The sequence below is a fragment of the Toxotes jaculatrix genome, chromosome 8, assembly GCF_017976425.1.
Source record: "Toxotes jaculatrix isolate fToxJac2 chromosome 8, fToxJac2.pri, whole genome shotgun sequence".
Taxonomy (NCBI): domain Eukaryota; kingdom Metazoa; phylum Chordata; class Actinopteri; family Toxotidae; genus Toxotes; species Toxotes jaculatrix.
The window spans coordinates 10,798,671-10,821,399 of NC_054401.1; the positions used below are offsets into that span (position 1 = coordinate 10,798,671).

Genomic DNA, 22,729 nt, shown 5'->3' on the forward strand with positions numbered 1-22,729 from the left:
GTCAAAAAAAAAAAAAAACTAAGGGTATTTCATGAGATAACAAGAATTTCAGGAACATACAGAACTGGTTGATGACTAACAACAGATAACAGTACAGAAATGCAAAAGGTATGTTTTAGGTATTTTAGAAGCAGAAACGACTGCATAGTTTCTGTGTTCAGTACAATTATTAATTTAAAGGGATCTTTAACAAAATGTTTTAATTTAGTTATGTTTACAGAAAAAAAGGACATAGTTACTGAAGCCCTTTTTTGAAGAACAAAATGATAACATAAAAGAAAAACGGCAAGCTTAGATATCTTTATTTCTTTTCTTTACATTAACTGAAACAAATGATGGGAAATGAATTCATATCTCTGAGAAGGTTGCACTAAAAACTGAAAGACAAAAATGTATCCCTGATAGCGGGGCCTCCACTCATACCAGACCCCATGTCCCTTCACCGAAGCCAAGAAGACAAACAGCTCACATAGAAACACACACTTCACAGCTGGCATCAGATAACCCTCATTCATTCACAAAGCTCTGACTGGGAGCACCAACACCCATCATGAACAGGACCAACTGTCACACTGCCATTCCAGTAGGACTGGTTCCTGTAAGGCCAGTAGTTTGATTATGGTCTATTTTTTCTACACAATAGGTTTGAATCATTTGGGGGGTTTATGTTAAATGATATAATACAAAATTTACAAAATCTCTTATTTTGAAACTACTGGTCTTACACGTACATGAAGAGTGTTAATCGCCCTGCAGCACCAAACAATTTCTTCTCATTTTATGTTTTGTATAATCACTTAGTGCATTGCTCAAGATTTCCTGAGAGTAGTTGCAGCACAAAAAAAACCAAAGGCAACTCCCAATATATATATATATATATATTACATTTGACAATAATTATGTACCAATATGCAGGAGGAAGAGTATTCAATGTATGTGGGTTTTAAAGAAGTACGGTCTAATTCTATCACAATTTTAAATGGTACTGAGTGAGTTAATGGACTAGATATTGAAGGTCAGACAAAAAGGCTTGAAGCTCTCAAATCTCATAGTGCAAATAAATTGGAAATAAAAAAGGATTTACTACACAACAAGGAGCAGACAGTGCACACAAGGCCAGACCAGCACGACTGCTACAGCAGGTTCTGACTACATGGATTTCAAGAGATTTGGAAATAAAAAGACAACTGCTTGTCATTTAAAGCCATTAATGATTGCATTAGACCCCACAATAGGTCTTAATGTACTGGTCCAGAGAAACAAAATGCAACTAAAAAGATTTTTGGTCGAAGATAGACAAACTCAAAAAGATAATGGCCCCTTTAGACACAGCGGTGGCCGATCTATAAGAACTGCCATGCGATAACGTGTTACAGTACTATACATGTTGATTTAACAACAGAAAAGCCTGCTGAAAATGTCAAACAGCAAAGTTATTTTGTGTTCCAGTTGCATCGAAGGTTTAAAACCCCCCTGGCTTCTTCTTTGCTCAGTTCCCTTCTCTCTACCCCGGAGGATGGAATGTGCCTGTGTTATTGCAGTACCTGACGGGGTTACATGTGCAAAGAATGCATTTGAGGAAGAATCGCCAAAAGAAGACACGCAGCCTGTAAAAAGGCGTTTGGGTATATGGAGATGTTGAGCCAAAATCTTTAGCGCAATGCAGCTTCTTGTAAGACTTAGATGAGAAATGGACCACAATTTGTGTCCAACCCTGAATCTGGTCTCACAAGAGTTTCAGCAGAAGAGCCATAATAAATAACAATAAATAAATAAATACAGAAAAAAAGGGGCAAGCTATCTCACTCACACCTTCACCTTGCCCCTCTTCTTTTTTTTTGTTTTTTTTTTTAAACAAGGAACCGAAACGAGTGCATTGGAAGACTGAAATCCACAGCCTTTGGGAAAAGAAGAATTGTCTTCAACATTAATCAGCATCAACTCATTGATCCAAACTTTGTCTCTTTTGGTCAGGCATTTAACACAGAGCTCGACAGCTCTGAAACACTCAAATATGGAAGCAGATTCTTTCTCATGGCGAGCAAAACAGTTGGGAAGGATTTTCTCTTCAAACCCAACATTGGCCACAATTCACTTCTCTCCACTCCTGTTAACTTAAGATTTAAGAAAAAAAAAGTTAAACTAAAATCTTTGGTTCAAGCACCGAATCAAAGCAAACATTCTACCACTAAGAAGAAAAGATAGAAAGAACATTATTGCTTACAATGCACAGAACAAGTTTGATTAACTAGACTGCATTTCCACTGATAACCACCAGAGGACAGCGAGCACACAAACCCATTCTTGTGATCTACATGATATGACTTCTGAATTGCACCTGAATCAATACATTATCTTGTAACTAAAATATACATCTTCAAATATCCCTCCATGTTGCAGTTCTGGATTTTAGTTTGCATAGTGAAAAGCATCCCAGTAACCACACACTCAACACACACATGTCAAGCTAGAAAAATCAAATCAAATCATAAAGAAACAGCTCAAACCTAAAATACATCAATTTAAACAGCAAACGAGAAATAAAATTTAAAAGACAAATGAAATCAATCGCCAAGAGCCAGAAGACAAACATTTAAAATATCTCTGAAAACCCGTTTTCCATTTTTTTTTCTTTTAATATCATTTAGTTTTTATTTTTTTAAGCGCTCTCTACATGGGAGCAGCAGGTCATTAGTCCAGCCACCTGAGTGAGATTTTTTTTTACTGTGGATGCTTTACCACACAGACACATACACACACACAGACACACGCACTCTCCCTCTCTCTCTTTTAACTATTCCTCTTCCTCTGCTTCCTCATCTCCATTTTCCTTTTCCACTTCTGCCCATCGGTCACGCTGTGTAGCCGGCGAGCGTGTTCCTCCTGGATCTTCTCCCTCCGTCTCTCTGCCACCTCGCAGCTCCACCCCTCGCAGGAAGAGCTCAGGATAGCCGGCCAGCCCGTGAGGCCCGAGTTGAGCCAGAGCCTGAAGGGCGAGAGAGCGCCCCCTCTCAACATCGCCTGCAAACATCAGTGGAGGGCCAGCGCCTGATCCACTCCCACCATCCAGCATTGTGTGGGGGAGAAACGCCGAAGCGTGGGCCTGTGAGGACAAAGCCTCCAGAGTGCTGGACTGCGCCCTCCTGCCTCCATCCCCTCTCCCATCTTCCACAAGCTCAGGACCACGCCTGGGCCGGCGTGTGCGCAGCTCCAGGCAGCTGTGTCCCTTGCGGTGACGCTGGAGGTGGTCCTCTCTGGCGAAGGCCTTGTGGCAGAGCGGGCACTCAAAGGGTCGTGCCCCGCTGTGGAGGGACAGGTGGTTTTTGAGGTCGTATGAGTGGAGGAACCTGGCAGGGCAGTCAGGGCATGGGTAGGGGCGCTCGCCTGTGTGTTTCCTCATGTGGATCTTTAACTTATCATTCCTGAAGAAGAGACAGAAGGGAAGATGAGGAATGAAGAGGGGTAGAACAATAGGAGCAAAACATGATTTACAAAATTTAGTCAAGCCACTATACATCAAACTATTTTGCTCTGTGCATAATTAAAGAATTTTCTGTACCGGGTGAAACGGACCCCACAGGCTGAGCACTGGAAAGGCTTTTCTCCAGTGTGTGTCCTCATGTGTCGCGGCAGTTTTCCCGCTCCATGGATGATCTTCTGACAGACAGGGCACTGCTGGGGTGTCTGAGACTTCCTCTTCCTCCCCCCTCTCACAGCTGACATTGCAGCTCCTCGCTCAGCTACAGAGGTAGGTATGGAGGTGCTTCCCATCAGCATACCATCATCACCAAAACCCTCCATGTCATCATCCTCTGACAGCTTGTCATTGGAGGGTACCACAGGAGGTGGGTGGGCTAAACGCGGGCGCTCATGCTGCCAGTGAAAGAGCCCTCCATTTAGCGCAGCACCCCTCCCTGGCTCTCTGATTGACCTGGGATCTCCGTTCTGTCCAGATTCAAGGTGAAGCTCCTCCTGTTCGGGGCTGGGCGGCTGGGTAGATGGCAGCGAGCGGAGGCTGTCGGATGCAGGTGAAGGATGCGAGGCAGGAGAAGCAGGCAATGGGTTCAAAACCAAGGAGTTGTTGTGATGCAACCCAATTTTTTTCACCTTCTTTTTGTCTGATTTTCTTCGGGACCCTTTCTCTACACTCTCTTCTTCCCCCATCCTCTTGGTAGCTGTGTGCTGGTTTCTCGGCTCCTCTGCTGTCTCCCCCTCTGCCTCTGCCGTCTCCCCCAGTATGTCTCTGCAGGCGTCAGCCACACACTGGATGCCCAGAAGCTGAGCCCCTCGCAACACATCTCTCATCCCGGAGCTCGGGATGGTCAGGGTGGCAGTGTAGGCAAACTCCAGCAGGGCATACAGGGCATCGGGTGCCACGCAGTCCAGCTGGCAAACGCTGAAACCTCCTCCGCCCTCGCCACCCCCTTCCTCTGCCCCAAACAGCCGGCGGAAGTATAGGCTGACAGCAGCCATGACAGAGCGGTGAGTGGGGTAGCGTGCCCCACGGGAGGTCAGGGTGAGGTCACACAGGAGCCCCGTCCTCCTCTGGTCATTGAGGCGGGACAAGAGCTCATTGCTGTGCTCCGGGAAGGGGATCCCAATCAGACCGTCCTCTCCTGGAGACATTGCCACCTGCATGACAGAGATTAGATAAGTGCAAGTTCCAGTTTGGTACCTGAATCAAGTAAAAATCTACACACTATAACAGTTTAGTTTTCAAAAAAATTTCTCTTTGCAGTTTCTAAGAATGAGCGATTACCCCTCAGCTGAGCCAAACTTAAACGTCCGAAAAGTAAAGCTTCAGTAACGTGACTGACACAGGGAGTTCTCTTTCACGTGAGGGACAATTTAAACCGGGCTTAGCAACAACTCTTTCCCCTTATCCTCCCCTCAGTACTTTCTCTCCAGATTACTAAATCAGGAGGCAGCGATTTTGACCAGTGAGTTGGGGGTTGGGGCATCAGAGGAAGAACATGAAGGAGAGGACAGAGCCAGCAGGAGAAAAAGAAAAGAAAAAAAGAGAAAGAAAGAAAAACCATTGGAGCAGGGGCGATGTGAAACAAAATGATCGATAAGGATGACGCAGAAAGGATGCAGGATTATACAATGTACTGGCGTTGTAACCGAAGGGCAGTAGGTTAATTCCTGTGTGAAACCTTTATAGCATTAGCTGTTTGATTAAAATAACCGGAGAAGAAAGAGGGACTAATGGAAGAGGAAGAGAAGAAAGACAAGCAAGCGAGGGAGGAAGTGACAGGCTAGAGTGGGTGAAAGGGGGGGAGTACCAGTGAAAGAATGAGGAAGGAAAAAAAACAGCAAGAGAAGAACTACAACCTTTATGAGGAATGGAATAAATGTACGTCACTTACAAATGCACATACAGTACTGTCAATCATATTTTTAAAATGTATTTTAGCTCATTCTTTGCCCAGTAAAGTTAATCGACTCAGTAATGAGCGGTGGGTTCAATGTACAATGTCCTAATGCAAGTCAAATAAGGACAGTAACTTTCTTTATGTCTCTTTGTGATATGTAACAAGGCCTGCTGGTAATAAGACCCAACAACTCCCTTCTTTGGCTCCCAAAGCTCGCACCTCACCCTGTCCACAATGTACCTGCTCAACAATATCTCTCACACACCTGAGCAGACCAGATTTTCCACAAACAACTCACCCTCCAGATTCCCCCTCCCTGCCCTTCATCTCCCTCCCATAGCAACTGGTAGCCCCCTGGCCATCCAATAACAGTGTTCACACAGTGCCCAGAGGGCTCTGCGCAACGACGGCACATCCACCTGACTAACCTGCTCCAAAACACACCCTATTAAATACACATGCACAGGCACAGGAGCACACGCACATACACAATACACATGCACACAAGCACACATTGCGTGCCAATCTCTGGCTCCCCCCACCCACTATTGTTGCATTTAACCTGTTATGTGAAGATCTTAACGCCAGAGACTATTTAAAAAAACATGCTAATGTACTCCACCCATACAACAACAAAAAAAGAGTAGAAGTATAACTTATTAAATCAATACTTTTGAAGAACTTGCCAACACATTTATGCAGCTCAAACTTTCTGATCCTTCCCATCCTTCAGATCGATATCAAACGTTCCCTGTCTCATCCAAGGATGAGCTAAAACACCCAGAGGTTAAAGTCAAATGTTAATCCTACCTTCCCCATCTTTATGGGCATAGGCACAGTGAGCTGGAGGCGAGGCAGTGTGTGTTTCATGGCATCCATCTTTTCACTCTTTTCACTGACTGAGTCTTCTCCCTCGCTTTCCTTCTCTCTGTCTTTGAAAACCACTTTTTTTTTTCCTATTTCCTTCTACCCTTAGATGTGTAACTTAAAGGTCTGATCTCTTTGTCAGAAGTCGGGGTTAAGCGTTCATCCTTGGGGATGTCTACCTCTTTCGCACATTCTGTCACTCACTCTCCTTCCTGTTGTATCAAAAGAGGGTGCATGGTGACGAAGACAGATTCAGAGATACCCCTCCCCCCCAGGTCGCCTACGCGCCCCCTCGCTCCAAAACCCAACGGCCCATTTTCCGAACACTTTCCGATAAACACGATTTCCTCGTCGACCTCTCCCTGTACAGAAGGCGGCCAACAGGTAGATGGGTGGTAGTGTTTCAAGGGTCATGGTGGGACATTGGATTATGTAGAATAAATAACCTTCAGGCTTCAGACCACGAACATTAGCTGAACTGGTTTGGGCAGGAAGGAAACCAGCATATGCAACCAAAACACCCCAGAAATACCAGTATTTTTTTAGTCATATCAAAGGATGTCAAAGTTGAACAAGCATGTAAGAACCAAAATCATATTGCCGTTATGAGTCATATCATACCCAGGAACAAACATTCAGGTAGGTGCAATATGAGAATAAAATCATATTTTTGTGTACTACAGAGAAGGTGAAGTGCAGAAGGCTCTTCCTTTGAAACCAAGGCATGCAAAACGTCACTGACTTCTTGTGATAAAACAGCATGGCCCCTGCAACAGATATTTACTGCTATTTTTTAAAGCCTGCGCATTTTCATAAGCGTTATCTCTTCTAGTTCTGGCAACAAGGACGGCAAGTGTTGAGGCAACTGCTGATACAGAAAAGTGAGTCATTAGTCAATACGCAAAAAGATACCAGAATCTATTTTGATAATGGATTAACCATTTAAGCCGTTTTTCAAGCAAAGATACCAAATATTCTCAGATTTCCGCCCTAAATTTTCCTTTTTTGTATTTTATATCGGTGTAAACTGAATATCTTGGGGTTTTGGAGTATGAGTTGGACAAAACATGACACATGAAGATGTAACCTCAGGCTTTCTGAACCCATGATGGATATTTTTGGCGATTTTCTGTCATTGCAGAGACCTAGCATTTAATTGAGAAAATAATTTTTAGATTAATGAATAACAACTGTTAGTTTCAGTTGTACATCATACACAGATATATAATAGTGTCATATAAATAAATAATAACACTATATAGAAAAACAATCATGGATGAAAAAAACATTGCAAACTCAACACTTAAGTCTCTGTAGGACAAAGTTTAAATGCACCCTGTGACCTTATATGTGTAGTTTGTCTCATTGTAAATACACATGATAACAAACATATTTAAATACCACTCTCATAGGCAATCTTGGTTTAAATGCATCCACATGAAAACAGGATTGTTTGTAATAATTACTATATGTATAAAAACACAATAAATCATGTTTTGCCCAATTTCTGAAATGCCTTAAAAGAGCGAAACGTCACTAAAACCAACGAAACAGAAATCTTTAGTAAAGTAGTGCAGAAACTGAGACACAAAGGGGTTTTAGGAGGAGCACACAACAACATACCTTCAATTTCCGGCGCAGGGGAGAGAGAGAAAAAAAAAAAAGGCATCATGGGTGGTTGGTGGTTCAAGCTCGTTATTTTAGGCATATTCCTTAGAACGAAGACGTGTTCGGAAAATAATAAGATTGCAAAGAAGTTGCAATGATTCCCATCAATTTTCTGTCTGTGAGTCACTCAGTAGTCAGTCACTGTTCATATCCCCCCTTCTCCTTTCTTGTCACCTTGTTTCTGTTTTTTGTTGCTAACCAAGGACATGTCTGCATAAGTTGCTGAATCTTGCAACACATTCTAACTAATGTTAAAACAGCCCACAGGCAGAAACCACAAACACATTTTATCTTTTACACAAAATAATAATGCTGGTTCACAAGCAATTATTCAGCTATACCATAAATTGTAATTACTGTCATTGTAAGTTTATTCATGATAATTAGGATTCAGTAGCTTAAAGTCAAATAGCTGTTATCACTGTTTGTTTTAGGGTGTGACATTTAATGTCATTCTTGTACTTGCAAAAATATAAAACCACAAAAATGCTTACTGAAAAATATTTTAACCCTGCCGCTCTCAAAAATCTGCTACCTTTTCACTCTTTATGCATTTAACGCTACAGATGTTATGATGTTATCCTTCCAACAATTGTCTCTTATCTCTTTCTTTGTTTTTTGTTCTCACCTCCCACTCTTTGTGTCGACGGTAGAGGAATTCACCTCCTCTGCAACTCTACGGTTTCCTCATCCCTTGCTTTCATTATGTGCACACTCTTCCTCACTCTGAACAATGAGGATTTATTTGTTAGTTTTAAAATGCTGATAACACTCAATTTTTAACCTTTTTTTTTTCATCTACCTGTCAGAGCCACGTGTCACTAACATAGAGCTAGGACTTAGCTGCATGACTAGACCATAAAACAAAGCAAAAATCAAATGAAACAGGTTTAGGGGAGAATACACCAAGGATTCGTTTTTACTGAAGAGGAAATGGAAACTTAAATCCACCGTTACTGTCCAGTATTAGTACCGTGACTTAGTACAACTCCTAAAAACACAGAGGAGTCTTGTTTGAGTGAAGGCCAGGAAAATGACAGCTACAGGATTGACCAAACCTGCACACAAAGATTTATTCTTCATTATAAAAGCAGGTTACAGTATCCATCCAACGTCTATATCACAAAATCCCACTGCACACACGAATAGTGTGCGATGACTGGAACTAGAACTGTTAATATTATTTTTATGGCTCTTATTTTCCGTTAAATGCTGTAAGTTTTCCCAGTCCACCTCAATTATATCGGGCTCCAGCGCTAAGGGGGAAAATATGACTTTATACTGTTCACAGAAAACTGTGGCTGAGAGGGAGAAGGAGAAATGCTTTTATGAATTCTGATGTCAGATGTTTTCCAAAGTGCCTGTACATGTGTGTGTTTGTGACTCTCTGCATGTCTGTGTGTGTGTGTATGTGAGTGTGTTGGTTAAAGTGAGCACATATGGGTCGCTGAATGTGTTGTGACGGTTTTCTCAGTACATGGAGTACATAAGTGACTGAAGGGCAAAGATATGGATAGTTCTTAGACTCTGACAAAGTCAGAAGTTAAAATTAAATGTAAAAGATAAAAGATTAAAAAGTAGACTTAAAAACATTTCGCAACAATGTTTTTATGCCCAAAATGTTATGTTGTATAATACCTCCATCTGGATAAATTTCTAAACTCGTAGCAACTCAAATAATCTTTAAAATACACTTTGTGCAATAAAATGCACACAAATTAGAAGCAGTTCTCCATTCTGTACAGTAAGTGAAACACTCCTACATGCACACACACTGACGAAGTCACACACACACACACACACACACACACACATCTACAAGTGTTTTCATTCAGATAAAATCCCGTACCTCGGACGTTATTCATAACCGCAGCATAACAAATGATGATGCTAAACAACCACTACTGCACCAAAAAAACAACAAAGCAGCCAAACGTATGGAAAGTAAGTATCAAGTTCATACCGTTTCTCCTCCACACACTCGTCTTCCTCTCACCACTTCTCTTCTCTGTGACAGACAGATTTTAAGGGTTAAGAAAGACAAAGATTTCACCCTCTCTTTTCACCTCACTTATTTGGGGTAGTGAGTGGAGTGTGGTACTGGGACACCTTCTCTGAGGAAAAGTAGGGGAGGAGGAAACAGGGGGATGAGAAGAGATGAGAGTACACACGCATCTGCCAAACCAAAGTCGCTGCTTTCAGCCCAGCAGAGCACTCTCACAATACTGTCTGTGTGCAAAAGCTCCACATTTTAGCAACAATTATGTTCAAAACTACACACGAATACTGGCTACACGCTAAACTGACACATGCAGGTCTTCTAATAATATAGCTCATCTCTTGTGTGTAGTAAAACACAAGCTCCACCCGCTCTGTGTCCCAACAGTTCCCTCTGGACTGAACATTTGCATCCCACCAGGAGATATAAAAACAGACGCGACCAGGGGGAATTTGAATCGGCATTTGAATTTGTCAAAGACAAGCCTTGAGACACCATCATGATAATTAGAATGATTGCACCCTGCCATGACTGGACTGAGGAGGAATTAAAAAAAGAGAGAGAAGTCCATTCAGCTGGTGTTACTCAGCAGAAGTTTGTTCTGTCTTTTATTCAAGAAAACCCCTGCAACCAAGCCCTCCTCTGTCCTTACTGTAATTGGGGCATTATGGTGTGTGTGTGTGTGTGTGTTTGTGTGGACGCATGCGCACACTGTGGTCTTAGTTCCAAGAACACATTACATTATTCATTTGGCTGGCAGAGCAGAGGCCCTTATCCCCTCGCCCTCCCGCACCACAACACTCCACTGTGAGCTACAACAGCAGCCAGTTTGCATGCCAGACCTGAACACCAGTGTGAATCTGCTGGAGGATTATCAGCTTATCAACACATGGGGCAAGACATTTGGGTGCACATATATGAGCCGTCCCATCATGTTCAACAGCTCCTGCCCTGAAATTATGTAAAGAAAAATTATCTTTTTACAGCTCACATCTACACGTAAGGACTAGGTATCAGTGACAACATGAAATGTCTCTGTAACTTTAAATAAATACTTTATAATGACCAGCGTTACAATATTTTGCTAATGGCTATTGGGGATTTTCTGAAGATATCTGCACACAATAAAGCTATATGATTTAGAACTGTCGACTACATTTTTTTTTCTCTGTAGAATAAGGCTAGGAGTTTTGCTGTTCCTATGGTGACCTGGGGCTCATGGAGGTAAACAATCTGTCATTTCATATTTTATTTATTTATTTACTTATTGGCAACTTCTGAGCATCATAATGTTTCTTTGTGGTGGTGTATTATTGGCCAGATACGTATTTGACATTAACACCTGTGTATTTCAACTCTTTCTAACACTGTTATAAATATTTTTATATTGTTTTTATGTGTGTAAATTAGTTGTTTATGTAAAATTGTGTTTGCAAACTTGCCATCCCCAAGGTGCCACTTGAGTGACGAATAAAATAGTTTTTTCAAAAATACACAAAGTGGGATGATAAATTCAAATACTCCACTAAAAATTCAGTGAATTTTTTTTGTAAAAGTTTTTTCGTGTGTTTTGTGTGTGTGTGTGTGTGTGTGTGTGTGATTTCCCTCCAAAAATGACTCTGCTATATATTTTTAGAACTTATTTATTTCTGAAATGAGTGTAATGTGTAGTACGTCTGCTGTGTTTGCCACAGTGAAAGGAGGAGCGAGCAGGAGCAGGAAAAGAAATCAATCTGAGGTTGGAAAGAGGAAAACGGTCTGAGATTTAAAAAGAGACAACAAAAGGAACATGAGGGAGGTATGTTTTCTAAAAACACACATGTTCTTAGAAATCACACAAGAAAAAGGAGGGCATGGGGGAGGAGAAACACATGAGTATGAGTGAGTGAGTGAGTGAGTGAATGGGGAGTGGGTGTAGAGATACTCTGAAAGATAAAGCAGAGAAGAGGGGAGGTTAAGACAGGAAAATCTAGTCCCAGCCACGAAACAATCTGTGTTAGCAAGGAGACATGAAACAAGAGTCGACAGAGTTAAGTTACAAGGGGAGAGGAAGGGGGGAGACAGAAAAAGAGAAGGGAGAGGAGCCGTGAAATGACGACTGGGAGATAAACAGAGCGATCAAGCAAGAGGTGAACACATGCACGCAGCCACAGGAAGTCGCAAGAGTCCTTGCAGGTGTGTGTGTTTGTGTGTGGCTGCTTGAGTGCAGCATGTATGTGTGTGTGTGTGTGTGCAGATGTCTGAGGGAGAAATGTGGTAGCAGCCACCTCTATCATTAGCATCACCAAAAGGGAGTTTCAACCTAAGATGGAGAACACACACAGATGTGAGAGAGAAGGCATGCTGACGGAGTGGTTTCACATTTTACTCTCCCTCTCTCTGAGCTCCTTATCTGGTCAGCAGTTTCTACCCCCAACACTCTACAACTCTGTGTGTGTGTGTGTGTGTGTGTGTGTGTGTGTGTGTGTGTGTGTGTGTGTGTGTGTGTGTGTGTGTGTGTGTGTGTGTGTGTGTGTGAGTGTGTGAATGTGTGAACACTGGAACAACAAGGTGTGTGGGCGAATCACATACTGCACCCTGCGTCAATTAATATGCAAGAGCAGGAGAGAAACTTTATTTTGGTTCGTGTGAATGTTGATATATCTGCTGAGTTCGTTTGAGCTGATTTGAATTGCATTGCTCATTTCCTGAGGCTGCAACAACTGATTACACTGTATGTAAAAAAGTGTAATGAAAACAATGAAAGAGTAATAAAGTACCATCCCAGTCAAGTACATCGTAATTTATCAGCATACTTGCTGTAACTCAGCGGGGGTGTTTTAACATGTCAGTCCATAGTGCAAACAAGCGAAGCGTGTAGGAGTAATCGTGGTGTACAGCACCAAGCTTCGTAACGTAGGTCACAATCGTCGTCAGGATTGCAGCTTTTCATTATTTATATGGCATAATAAGCAAAATTAATCATTTATAAAATTCTTGACTGCATTTTTATTTAATTTTTTTACGACTACCACAGAGAATATTTACAATAGGTACAGCACAAATGTTTGTTAGCAACGTTTCAGTCAGACTTTATGGCCAATATGAGAGTCCTTTAAAATTGGTGCCAAAAAACCAATAATGTTATTATATAATTAGTATTTTCAAATACATTTTTAATCCTATTTTGATAAAGATATACAACTAAAAAAGTGGCTGAGGAGAAACATTTAGCTTTTTGTCAAACAGACAGCAGGAACAAAATAACTGCACCGTTCCATTTTAAATACTTTTTTAGGCATGTAGGTTGATATTAAAGGGCATATTATTTGTAAATGCGTTATGTAAAATATTGTCATTTTGTCAATTTCAATAAATTACTGCATAATGATATTTGGCATTTTTCAAACTCTCATTTTATAAAAATACTTTAAAAATATTTTGTTTAGACTTTAAATAAAATTTGAATATATAAAACAATTATCAATAGATCTTACATATATACCCATGAACTGTTAAAACATTTTTTTCAACCCTTTACATATTTAAGTGTATGGGTGTGTGTGTGTGTGTGTGTGTGTGGTGTGTGTGGTGTGTGTACCGGTGGGCAACAAAGATACACCTGACAATATAATTCAGTGTAGTTGAGGCTGTACAATTAATAATATTTGTAATATTAAAATTATTATTTTAGACACGAGGCACTGATTAAACACTATGATCACTTTTAAGACCCCCCTATTATACATATAGTGCAACATTACACTGTACCTAAGAACACCACAAGCAGTGGCTCCAAACAGCAACTGTAAACATGAATCAACAACTCTATCATTGAATGATAAGCTTCACTAAAGCAGCTCAAGCTAAAATGTTAGCCCCTCCCCCCAAAACAATGTAAATCTACGAATGTATGTTTATGCACGTGTATGTGTCGATTACTGTACGTGCCCTCATGTGCATGTCTGTGAGGGTAAATCTGGAGAAGTTTGGAGGATACGTCTCTCTGTATATGTTCTGTTTATTATATTTCCTCTTCTCATTCACCCCTTAATTGGGGTGGTGAGGTAAGTTTGAGGTAGTTTGGGAGATGGGGAAGAGGAGATGGGGAAGGGGAGATGGGTGGTGGGTGGTATAGTCTGAGGACAGGGCAAAAGAAATGATGTGTTTTTACAGTATGATGTTTACAGTTAATGTATTCACGTGGTGTGTTCAAGTGAAACGTTATACTTGTAAATGTATTCATGCAAAGAACAAATAAAAAAGGAAATAAAAATGCATTTAATATGAGTGAAAACTTCTTCCACCAAGGAAAAATACTATGGAGTCTGTAAAAAACAACAGAATCTGGTTTTTAAACTAAACCTTTCAGTCTGCATTTATCAACAGATGCTCAGACACAAAATATGGTTACTGTGCATAAGTGTATGTCGATTATATTAAGTTGCCACATCACTGGGAGGGTCTCAACAACTGCTGTTCTCCTGCTCAAATGACCTCCCATTTTAGAGGAAGATATTGCAAAAGCAGTGGACACACACACAAACACTCAGTGACAGAAATGTCGCAAAACTAACTGATCCTGATCAGTTTCCTCTTCCTGTGCTCAGTAAAGATGGTCGACCACTAGAAGAGATGGAGAGATAAATGGAAGACAAACTAACTTATAGAAAACAAGCAAAAACAGCTCTGAAAGAGATAAAGCCCAAAAAAACTGCTCTGTAGAATCAGAGGGAAGGAAAAAGACAATTAGGGGACACGAGTGAAATATGTGTCACCTTCCCGACAAATCAGCTTAGCGGTGCAGCAATGATACTGGGAGGGGAGGAGACTGTTTGTTTTTACTGTAACTACAATCCATGAATTAGATCAGAACTTCAGAATAACTGCAGGGAGGGACTTGTGGTCCAGCTGACGGGTGCAAAACTGCATCACCCACTGCTGTGATGTCAAAAAAGTCAGTAACCAGACAACTGATAACGTCTTTTCCTGGTGGATGTCTCATGGCAAAACTATGAACTATGAACTTTTTTTTCAGTTTATAAATGGTGGAGAGCCAATAAGAATTTCTTTTTCTTCTTAAAGAAGTTTGGTCCAAAAGCTCGACATTCAATATATGACCTATCTGATGTGTCACGTGTCCTTTCTGCAACAATAACAATGTTTGTTTTTTAAATATGAACAAAACAAAAGTGATTTTATTTTTCCAGAAGGGATGGTACACAGCGTTTTGGGTTAAAAGCCTCCTTTTGCCGTTGGAGTTCCCCTTTGAACACCACACATGAAAGGGGTCAGTTTCAGCATCACTGACTCCCTTTGCCTGCTCATGTTTGGGTGTTTATTCTCACTTTCCCTGAAGCGTTGTCTCACTGTACCTATTTATGATAACCGCCCGCTCAATATGTACAGAAACAATTACACTGTTACTAGAAGAGCTGAATCATGATCACTCCAGCAGCCTGTAGCTTTTTCTCGAGCCTTTTTTTTTCCTCTTTCTTCTCTGACTCTTTACAAGAAGAAGAAGAGTCACGGCCACCTGCTGATTGGTTAATGCTGGGTGGCGTGGGCTGCGAAGCTGGTGGTCGAGAGCGAGGGAGGGCTGTCAAATGCTACAGAAACTCATGACTGAAAAGAGGAAATGGCAGATACATAACTTCCTCTATTGACACAGCTCAAGTGGGGGCAAGACTCAACTGTAGAAGCAGCAGACTGGATTACAGACATCGTGTAGTCACCCCTGTGCCATTACTGTCTCAATATGGAGAAACATCCGCCATATATGGTGAAAACGCTGCGTTTTCACCTTAATTTATTTTAAGGACTTTTGAGGACCATTGAATAAATTCTTCTTTACAAGTGAAATCCAATTACTTGCATCGGTTGGCACATAACTGCAGAGGTGCAATTTCTGCTTAATTATATTTTCTTAGAATAACAGATGTTGGGGGGGTTGGGTGAAGTACACCTGAGAAAAAGGCAGAGACGCCTTCAAATATTAGGGGCAAACAGGGAAACCTTGGCTTCTTTCAACTCCCACTCTCCCTCCCCCATTCTTTCTTTCTTTCTCTCTCCCCACCTTCCTCCCACTCAGTCGGTTTGCATGAAACTGAAAGACCCATGTCTGAAAAGGGGGAATTTATATGGGCTCACATGCCCTAATTAAAGCATTTCCTGGAACTGTGTGCAGGCATGTACAATATATGCATATGTCTATATCCATGCATGTGCTGGAGTAAGTATGTGCGTGTGTTCCTTGTCTGACAGACCACTCAATGTCACTTCCTCCTACCCATCAGTTCCAAGGACACATGCTTGTCAAAGCCATGGTCACATGATTTGTCATACCAACTTGTCGACCACATACACACATGCAGGCACACAAATGTGATTTGAGTCATACCCAAATATCATCAAGACAGAATTGTACACCATCACATGATACTCTTATCGTTTACATGCTGTAAATTTGTGTTCAAATGTTATGTGTGTTTTGTTCTTTAGCTTGAAGGACATTTTCGTGTTGATCAGCAGTGATCAGGAAGGGGATAAAAGCAGGTTTGTGTTTGTTTTAAAGCTGAAATTTGTTCTGATTTCATCAATACAACATTATCATATTAATTTGCATGCTGGAATGAGTTGAAACACTAAAAACAGCACATTCTGTGTGGTTGGAGATTAAACTTTATGCTACATAAATTTTGACTGGGTTTGATGTGTTCTTTAATTGGTTTGTTGTTGCTGGGTGAGGTCCAGTTTTGAATCCTACACAGGGTAATCATTCGATTTTTTAAGCTGCAGATTTCTTTGGCTGAGCATTACAATTTAACTTTCATAAAAGGCATGAAATAAGGTCTGTGAGCGAGAAATAACACAGTAATATTCTTTATTCACTGTGGGGTCAAATAAACCAATTGTAACTATTTGTGAGTTTTTAAAGGTCTTGTGTGCCTTAATAAAGCACTTTGGGTTTATAAAATATTTAATAACATCCATAGTAAGTTCAATTGTACAAATTCATTACTTTTTTCAAGTTGTATTTTATTTTTTATTTTTTAATTAGCTACCATAACATCTGCCTGAAGCTGAAGAGGCTGTTAGTAATGTGTCTTCTGCTGTGTCTACTGTTGTACTATTGCCAATAAGGCTTTAAAGCTTCTCAAAAGCAGTGTCGCTTTGTGCTTATTATCCAACATAATAAAAACCTATAAATATCATCAGTGCATTTCAAACACAAGAGTTTATTTCTGGCTTCATTCCTGAGCCATCTTTAAAAGCTGATAGCAGTTATAGAGCGTCTGCAGTCAACAAACCACAGAGGAGTTAACTTCCAGGTTGCCTATAAAATATTTAACTGCTTGACCACTTTATTCAGCTCATATTTTTTTCCAAGGACAAGGAATGTTTTCAAGAAGCCCCACCTCTAAGAGAGGAGCCCTTCTTAGTCTTTATAACCATCCATGCTTAATGAGGTTTGACCCCCACAACATTGTGTTTGTAGTGTAAACTGTGTAGGAGGAGAAAAAAATATGACAGGCTCAATGAAACGGACATAGATTTGGATGATTTGTATCCAGGAAAATTTGTCAAGCCCTATTCTAAGTACATGTTGCTGTTTATTTGTACTTCTCAGAGACAGGATGGGCTGAACCTGATAAATGAGCATAAATGGATCTGAAATTATCTCAATCTGTTTTCAGTCATTTAGGAATTACTGAATTTCACCCATGACAAATATGAATTTGCAGCCCTATTATTTAAAAATCTGTGAATAAGTTAATTCAAATGTTGTAGCATAACATTATAGTTGGGCATGTTCTTTAGTAAATATAAATTGTGAATGACACCAAACTTCATCACTTCAGTACAGCATATTTATATTTCCTGGTTGCCATACATTTTTAGCGCCTAACAACAAGAAAGTGAAACAACGTCTCAAATGTAACACCTGTTACTCAATTTCTGATTCATATCTTAAATGTAACATACAGCTTTAAGCTGACACATTTATTCGAGGACAAGCAAGTGAAGAAAAAGAAATTCCAACTGAAATAAATCATATTTCGTGAACGATCACATCAATGCGTTTCACACTGCATCTGTTCCAGCCTCCACTCTGGTCAATGAATGAAACTTGGGCCCTTTCGCAAATGCATCGTAAATGCACCAGCACTCTTCAAGCAAAATGTTACTCAAATCCTGAAAAAGCTTCTGAAACCCCGTATTAATGGGGCCGCAAACAAGAATTTCTGTAACTTTACAAAACTGGCAATCTCACCAATTCAAGCACTTACAGAATTCTGCCTCTGAATTATTCTTCACATAACATCAGTCACTTCCGGTGTAAGCAAATGAGTGAATGAACAGAGACTGTTCAAACGTCGCCGTTAGCCCTATTTATCTATATAATGGCAGGCATTGTGCCACATCTTCGCACATGGTTATGCTAAGGCGTCAGTATACTTCAGTGCTTGTTGCTCAATTAGCTTCTGAAACCGAACCAACATTCACACCAGTTTCATACAGTGTTCTGGACAGATGTGCGAAGCTTGAAATTCTCTCTCTAGCCATTTTCATTCGTTACACAAGTACTTCTGTTACTTTTCATGTTTACACACAAGAGCAACACTATGAATGTCTTCCAGGAGAGTCAACATCCGCCATTTACCCCACTTTTAAACATTTATCTAGCCTCAGCACTCTCTGTGATGATCACCTGTTCACACCACTTCCAGGTGTAGCTTTTTGGAATGAGTATAAACACATTTGTCTGTAGACGTGTTTGGAAAATCTAATTTGTCTGAAGCATACTGAATCCTTAAAGCTGAGAATATCATTGTCCCTTTGTGCATCTATGAGCTGAGATTTTTTCTTTAAAAATCAGGGTGCTTAACAAAATGGCTGAAAGCAATAAAAAAAAAGTGTGTTGGAAAGGGTGAGGGACTAATCCTGAGATTTATGGTTCAATATGTGATATATGGTGTGAGATTCCTACCTCCAGTCCATAAACCCAAGAGAAGATGGGTGCCTGCTTCTGTCTCTCTCTCTCGCTCACTCCCTCTCCTCTTTGATTCTTTGCTCAGTGGTCAGCAGAGGTCATACACCTGAAGGAAAAGCCAAGGAAGTATTAAAAAAAAAAAATCAACCTGACTTAATCTGAACGTTGTACATCCAAAAGGGGGAAAGGTATGAGTTGGACACCCACCAAGTGTGAACAGAGGTGGGAGGCACGATGAACAGCTATCAAGAAAACACAAAGCGCTGACTAACCGAGATGCGCATTTTCTTTTCTTTTGTAAAATAGGTAAGAGTTCAATATAAAACACACACACACACACACTCCCACAAGCTATCATATGATACATCAGATGTAATCTGTGGTGGTGGTGGTGGGGGGGGGTTCTTGTAAAAGAAAGAAAAAAAAAAAAAGATGCTGATAGAAACCAACCGCTTCCTACTTTGAGTTCTGATGAAAAGAAGTTCTCCAACAGTCAGTAGGGTTGGGAAAGCCCACACACACACACGCGCACACACACACATACACACACTTCTTGACATGATTACTAACATACTGTATAGAGGTGATGGTATGTGCATTTTTATGATTTCCAAAGCTCTCTAAGAAATATTCAAACGATGAAAGACAGTGAAAAAAAAGTCTTCATGTGTCTGCAGATTCAGATTAAATATACGATGATGTAAGTGTCAGAGGGAAAGAGGCAGGCCTGTAGAAAGCAGAGCAGGATGGAGGTCATGTCAGGACAGCAGGAACGGGGGATGAAGCACAGATGTCTAATTATGTTGCAGACAAAGTTAGGGCAAACAGAGCTGGCATTAAGAATTTATTTCAAAACCCTGATGGCTCTTCCATGTGTGGGAAACTGTCCCAGTACGACAGAGCGTTAGAAATGTCCACACACATGATGGTGGTATGTAACGCTTGCACACTGGGAATGAAACGGTGAGACAAAAAGAAAACAAAAAGCGTTTCTCTTCTCTAAACTTTTCTTTCCTTCAGTCACAAGCTTGCCCACAACTAGAGGTCGTAGACGATGTGTCAGCCTCCCACTCAAGTCCTCTGAGACTGAAAGGTGAGCCAGAAAGCAAAAAAAAAAAAAAAAAGAAAAGCAAATGACAACACCTGAGCCTAGAAGGTATAAGGCATTAACTACCTGCATGGACGCCTAAAGATTTAACCAAACAGGCTGTGCCCAAGACTGGGAAACCAAACTCAAGCCAGTTGAGCTTGTTAGGCCGGTCTGTCAGAGGGGCGAGTCAGCTACACATCTACCTCTGTAATGACACACACAAAAGCCCACTGGCATATATAGGCAGAAGCCTTAACCTAACATTACAGCCCAGGAACATCCTATTGTAGCACAGGTTAGTGCCAGGATTAAAATAAAACACTGGGTGCGCCCTGGGGAGGATGATGATGATGATAATGATGATTAACAGACCACTGAAGGGGGATCATTTAGGTGCAAGAGGCTAAATCCAATAGATCCACTGCGCTGTGTGCCCATGAGCAGCGGAGAGGCAGGTAATGTGCGTGAGAGCAGGTTGGTTTTGGATGTCAGCCGGTGTTCTCGGCTATAATTAGCAGCCGAGTCTCCAGAAATGTACCCGCCGACCCCGCAGTTTCTCTCTCCCTCTGTCTCACCTGGCCGCCGCGCACAGACGCACATATCAAGCAGCGGCTGCAGCACCTGCTCCGCAAAAAACAAACAAACAAACAAAAAAACAACACAGCACACACACAGCCTAGGTTTCATTTTGAGGATTTTAAAGCCAAGCCCCAAACGCGCTTCGGTTGTATCATAAGGGAGAATAAATGTCGACGGGAGTTACCGAATACCCGTGACGTGGATAGTCCTCCCGTGACCCCGATCAGAACCGAGAGGGAGGGAGGGAGAGAGGGAGGAGGGAGACTATAGATTGAGGCAAGCCGGTGCTGTCATGGCAAACAGACATGTCACCTAAATCACATTTAATAATAGATGTGTCATAGTTTTCAGGCATTTCGACAGCATTCAGGTGAAGCAGTTACCTGAGTGCCGGTGTGGCACCTGTCCTGACTCGTCGCCTCCCACCTGACCGGCCTCCACACTTCCTGGATTATTGCGTCCCACCCTGCCTACTTCTTCTACTTCTTTCTCTTCTTTTTTTATCCTCTCAGATCTTGTCTGTTCGTCTCCCCCGCTCCTGCCGTCCTCAGCTCGACACCCGGGCGGTTTTAATGTTCGCCAAACCGTGCGTTGGCGTTTTTTTTTTCTTGTTGGTCCTCTCCGCTTCTCTCTCTGCAGACCGCCGGCTCTCAGGGCTGCTCTGACCCCCCTGTCTGCTGCCTCCGCTGGCCCACTCCAACTCCCAGCTCCTCCTTTCTGAGAACCAGGAAGCGGCTTGCCCTACTTACACCCAGTCGCGGATTGGCTCTGGCAGGGCTGGAGAAGAGACCGCCGGGGTGGGCAGGGCACAGGGGAGGGACGGCCGGGAGGGAGGGAGAGGACGAGGCAGGAGGGGGGGGGTCCAGCTCTGGTGCGATAGGCGAGCAGCAGTGTCTATCGCGGTGTAAATGGAGGAGGGAGGAGAGAGGTGGGCAGGTTTGGAGACCCCGCTCCTCCTCCTCTTTGGGCATCGCCGCGCAAAGGTGGGTAGAGTCTCCTACCGCGGGCAGCGAAAGCGGATTGAGGGATATCTGCCTAATTGCTTACCTGAAAGCATTTTCAATCGAAATAGACTTAGTGCCTCCTCCCCCTCCTCATGACTCAGCAATACTCCCTCAAAAGCCATCTGGAGGTGACCAATGGATGGAGAGGTCAGCTAGCACAGATACCGGCTCAAAACAAGTGTCTGGACTGAGGTTGGCAGATGATTCAAGTTAAACGGAACCTATTATGATAAATGAAACTCTTAGAGGATGTGTCACATCCAGTGTGAGGGCAGAAAAGGGCAACACCAGAACACCGGGGACTTTTTATAATGACTTTTTTATGAATCAGTTAATAGAAAAAAAGAACACATGGGCCACATATACGCAGAGACAAGAAAAAAAAAACAGTAGACTAGCCCATATATGAGCATTTTTTTCCAGAGAGAAGTGAAGTGTGTATATTTTTGTGATAAAAGCGCAGACACAAAACAGAAGCCTCATTCCACTGCAGAAAACTCAACTTTGAACACTTACGTACATGCACCCTGTTTGAAGTGGTTATGTCGCTGGGAATCACCTCGCTCTTTCAAAGTCTTAATCTCATAGTCGTCAACTGTAGCTCCTGGAGTGTGTCTTGGTGGGTTTGAAGTGAGGGTGCAGGAAGTCTATATATAATTTTGCGGTTAACTCAGCCAGCCCACCTATTACCACCCCCTACACCCTCACCCCTAACCTTAAATCTGTGCTTGTTCTGTGGTTGTGCTACCAGACAGAGACCTTAAACTACATGTGCAGCATATGTTCCATAAATGCAGCATATTTCCCACGTTACTTCGTTTTAAAGCAGCGGAGGAATAACATCCTCTTATGTATTGTCTTTGCTTTTTTTTTTTTTTTTTTTTTAAATCAGTAGTGGGGAAAGTATTCAGATCCTTAATTAAAATAAAAGTAGCTCTACAACAATTTACTTCAACATCATACAAAGTAAAACTACAAAAGTATCTACTTCAAGTATCAAAAGTGAAAGTATTCAGTATACAGCACAGAGGACTGTGTACAGCACTGTCAGTGCTTTAATACTATATATTATAAAAATGGCTTATTATTACTGATGCAATAACTTGTGAGCTGCAGTTTAGTATCACAGTGGTTTGAGGTGAAGCTAATTTTAACTGCTTTATTATTTATTAT

General features: G+C 41.6%; 1 protein-coding gene across 3 annotated transcripts; it reads right to left on the minus strand.

The window, feature by feature from the left end:
- Positions 1-285: 285 nt before the first annotated feature.
- On the minus strand, positions 286-21,302 carry zbtb7b (zinc finger and BTB domain containing 7B). 3 transcript variants are annotated; one of them, XM_041044556.1, is made up of 4 exons: positions 20,936-21,302; positions 18,881-18,989; positions 3,560-4,632; positions 286-3,422 (listed from the first exon to the last, which is right to left on the minus strand). In XM_041044556.1, the coding sequence occupies exons 3-4, from the start codon at positions 4,624-4,626 to the stop codon at positions 2,795-2,797; spliced, it is 1,695 nt and encodes a 564-aa protein (XP_040900490.1). In that variant the 5' UTR covers positions 4,627-4,632; positions 18,881-18,989; positions 20,936-21,302; the 3' UTR covers positions 286-2,794. The 3 variants fall into 3 exon arrangements, with proteins under 3 accessions (XP_040900490.1, XP_040900491.1, XP_040900489.1); XM_041044557.1 differs by lacking the exon at positions 18,881-18,989; XM_041044555.1 differs by lacking the exons at positions 18,881-18,989; positions 20,936-21,302 and adding an exon at positions 6,186-6,431.
- Positions 21,303-22,729: the final 1,427 nt, after the last annotated feature.